We start from the raw sequence: 4,112 nt of genomic DNA on the forward strand, positions 1-4,112 counted from the left end.
TAGGACACAGCGTGGTGGCAGCCTGCGGAGGTTTGCTGCTGCTCTGGTGACACGGCGGGGTGGGAGAAAGAGTGGGTTTTTGGAGGGGGGGTGGGGAAGCATGTTTGATGCCCCGGGGGAAGGGTGGGCAGCCTGTCAGGGAGGACAAAAGCATCCTCGCTGAGCCGGTCTGGGTCTCTGCCCCCTCCCAGGGTTTGGGCCCTGCCTTGTCAGCAGATTTTTGGCCAGCAGCCAGGCGAGGGGCTCCTAGTCTGGGCAGAAAAAAAGGCACCAACCCCTTCCCCGCTCCTCCTCCGCCTTCCCCCTGTACCCGAGGTGGGTTTGGTGCAGCTTCCCGAGCCCCCGGACGGCAGCGGAGCAAGGTGGCAGGGGCAGCCCACGGCTTTCTCTCCTCTTCCTGGGGACAGCAGCTCCTGCTCTCCTCCGGAACTCAAGGGACACCCTTCCCAAGGAGATCCAGCCTGGGAGAAACTGGAGAGCAGGTGGTGCGAGTAAGAAACACTTCAGTGGGGGATTGTTTGAAGACGAGACTCTTTCAAGCAAGCAGAACAAAAGATGTCGAAAGAAGCGCCCAGCATCACAGTGTAGACGAGCTCCCTGCCGGAGCCCAGCCCAGCCCTGCCTTGCTTCCCTGCCCGGCGGCAGCCAGCACAGCCGCTTCACCCTCCGAGCTCGCTCCTCTCCATGGGAACAGCGGGTGGTGGGGACGTGAAGGGAAGAGGTGGTGACAGGAAGACGGCAACAGCCACGCCGCTGTTATCTCCCCGAAGCCGGGAATGTGGCCCCGCGCCCGGGGCGGCTCTGGGCGGGCGCGGGGATGGATACATCCAACCTTATAGACGCCGACAGGGCTGGCGGCCAAGTGCCAGCGGCTTAAATTAAAAATCGAGGTAGCGAACGTCTGAAGTGCTTAGAAAATAAGTAAGTTCTGGAACGAAAGAGGAGGAAAGCCGAGCCGGCTGCTGCGGGGAGCAGGCTCTGACCCAGTTTAAAGCTGTGCCCGCTGCCCCACGGCGTGTCCTCCTCTGCCCACCCGGTCTGGGGGCGGCCGAGCGGGCAGGCAGTGGCTGCCAGCGCTGGCAAGGGACAGCACGGGTCCCGCAGCGGCTGGCTCGGCACCCTGGGACCTGCACGTGGGGGCGAGAGGTTTTTTGGTGCTGCCAAGGTGACCCCAACCTTCTCAAGCGGGAGGAAAGAGGAGAAAAGAGCAGGACCTTCCGGGACGGAGCAGAAAGCCTCCCTTTAAAGTGCATCGCGTTTCTCCTCCTGCCACCAGCTGGGACACGGGAGGAACCCTAGTTCACATCGCCAGGGAGATTTCCAAGCCGGGGCAGGCACACCGACCGATTGTTTTCGGGGACCAGGAGGGAAGAGATGATTTCCTTCCTGCTCGGCTCTGTCAAGGCCCACCCCACCAGGAGGTACGTTCAAGACAGGAGCAGGAGTGAGGATGTTACAAGGAAATGGCTTGCCCAGCAGCCCGGCCCCACAGCGGGTGAGGGACGGTGCTTGGCAGGAGCCAGTTTGCTAATGGGGGAGGCAAGTCCGCTGCAGAGCTGGGGACCTCGCTACCACCAGAGGTGGCCACGGATCACAGAGATCTGCTGCGGGCAGAGGGACTGCAGGCAGCAGTGAAGCCAACCACCCCCGAGCCGGCGTAAGCAGGGAGACGCAGAGGGGGAAGAGACTGAGGTCCAAGACAGCGGAATCTGATCTCCGTCCCCTTCCCAAGAGGAGCGCAGCAGCAGCCGAATGTGCTTGGAGACCGGTCCCCCCTCAGCCTGCCCCGTTCATCCTCCATCAACGGACCCATCCAGGGGAGCATCACCTAACACCCGTGTCAAGCGACACGCTGCGACACTGGCCATCTAAGCACCGGGCCCCAGGGGTCTCGGGGCCCCCGGCAGCGCGTTACCTTGCCCTGGCTCTCCCTGGGCCGCATACCTGAGAAGCAGGGGATTTTGTCTGGTGAGAAGTGCAGGCTCGCTCTCCCTTTAACAGCTCAAACACAGCAGCTCGTTCGCAGTTCCAGTTACCCATCCAACATCGGCTAGAGGCTAACGAAAGTATTTTAGTCTTCTGACTCAAGCGAGGATGTTTGTAAGCAGTCATTGCACAAGGTCACCCATCGCCTGCGAGGAGTGCTAGCCAAGCCCAGCCCGGCCTGCTCCGGCCTGCCTCACCTCTGGGCGAGGGGAGAGCCTTCGTCCCCGCCGCGCGCCCAGAGTCTTCCTCGGGTGGGAACACGACGCAGCCTCTCCTGGTGAAGGCTGGGGGGCGGTGGGGCAGGACCTCCCGCCCGCGGGCAGACACGTCTGGCGACTCACACTTCGCAGATGATCACCGGGAAATCCACGTGAATGCGAGGGTGCTCTAGTTTCACTATGCCCTGGAAGGAGAGCCAGCGGTGAGCAGAGGAGACCACCACCAACAAACGGCCCCCAACCCCAAGAGTCACCCCGTACGCAGGACACTGCACCCTCAAGGAATAGGAGTCAGTAAAGCCACTGTGACACCAGGTACGCCTGACCAGCGGCAGGCAAAGGGAAAGGGAAAGCACTTTGCCCTTCGAACTCGTCCCTGGAGAGCGGAGGACGGCGCGGCCGGTGGCCACACATGGCGGGTTCGGAGCTCAGCAGAGCGAGAAAGGAGGGAGCTGCTCTGCCAGGCACTGCCCGTGCAGCAGCTGGTGCGTGACTGGCAGATATTGGCCGTCTGGGCTTTTCATCCGGCACCTTTCATTCACGGGATTTAAAAAGAATGAAAAGAGCTCTCTGAGAGAGAGCAGCCAGGGCAGCTGGCGCACAAGAAAAGCAGCTTTCTCTCCAGAGGGGAGGCTGCTGAATGCACGCTCCCTCCACGTCAGCTCAGGCGCCTTTCCCATGCTCCGTCCAAGCCTTCTCCTGTTACAGCACCAGGAGGACCCGATGGCAGGTGGGGGGCTGGGGACGGAGGGGGGGCTTGGGGCTGCAGTCGCAGAGCCAGAGAAAAGCCTGGCAAAGGGTTACTTAGTGCCGGTGTTTGCTCTCTATGGCTCAGCTGAGCTTTCCAGCCAGATGGGTTTCAACCCACACTGATGTTAGGGGTAGGAGACAGTCCCACAGCCCAAGCCTGCCTCTGTGAGAACACCAGCCTGGGGAGCAGTGGCAAATTCTTCCCCCCCATAACTGCCTGCACAGAGCCCAGAGGGGCCTTGTCCTTCGGAGCGCACCAGGTGCTCACTAGAGTCATGCCCTTCTGCTTACTTAGGAAAGACTCCTGCAGGAATCTCCAGCCCTGGTTGGATCCTCCCTTTTCTCTGTTTAGGCCTCCAGAAGCTTCCCTACATGCACACTGTCCATCTCCTGCACTGAGCCCCACCACTGCCGTCCCAACTCCTGCTCAGCTTCACCCCAGTTGCTTATTTTAAGCAGAGACTTCTGCACCGAGATGGAAAACACACAGCTGTCAACACCACTGTCACTACTGAGCTGCCTGAGGGAACGTGTGCACTTGTGTCAGCGGGTGATGGGCTTTGGCTGCTGCTCCCAAAGCCAGGGCCAGCGACGTGACACTGGCTGAGCAAGCGCAGCACCCTGCACCCTGGGGAAGGCGGTCAGTGACAGGACACCACAGCCACGCATGGCCGGGTGACATTCTGTGCCCCACAACACACACTCAGCTGAGGGATCTTCCCCAGCCTGGCAGCTCTAAAGGGCTAGGGCACCACGTCTCTCTGGAAAGGGGTCTGGAGGGATGAGCAGAAAGCCTTCACCTTCCTGACAAGAAGATGCCCTGGGGGGGGTGAAAGGTAAGGCCGTGACTTCAGCTGTCACTGTGGAGCTCTGGCATTGACTTTCCGCCACCCGTCTCCACACGCTACCTGAGGTACCAGGTTCTTGTGGATCCTCTTCAGCTTGGCGCGCTTCCTCCCGTTCTTGGTAACGATTGTCTCCTCGTAGAACTCGTGGGCGAGATCCCCATCCTCATCGTAATACATGGAGCTGCCGAGAGGAGAGGGGAGGCGGGTGGGAAAGGGTCTGCCGACAGCTGCCAGCTTCCCGCGCCCCGAGCGGGGGATGGAGCCGGGGCAGGCCGCCACCACCGCCACCACCACCACCACCAGCCCCGGG

At 61.4% G+C, this 4,112-nt stretch overlaps 1 protein-coding gene across 1 annotated transcript; it reads right to left on the reverse strand.

The window, feature by feature from the left end:
• Nucleotides 1-16: 16 nt before the first annotated feature.
• TUSC2 (tumor suppressor candidate 2) lies at nucleotides 17-4,108 on the reverse strand (the record flags this gene model as incomplete). Its single annotated transcript, XM_014953479.1, has 2 exons — nucleotides 17-2,389; nucleotides 3,863-4,108. Coding segments are annotated over 2 exons (312 nt in total), but the record flags the coding sequence as incomplete, so codon positions are not given.
• Nucleotides 4,109-4,112: the final 4 nt, after the last annotated feature.

This window comes from Calidris pugnax, unplaced genomic scaffold (genome assembly GCF_001431845.1).
Source record: "Calidris pugnax isolate Ruff unplaced genomic scaffold, ASM143184v1 scaffold247, whole genome shotgun sequence".
In the NCBI taxonomy this organism is placed as follows: domain Eukaryota; kingdom Metazoa; phylum Chordata; class Aves; order Charadriiformes; family Scolopacidae; genus Calidris; species Calidris pugnax.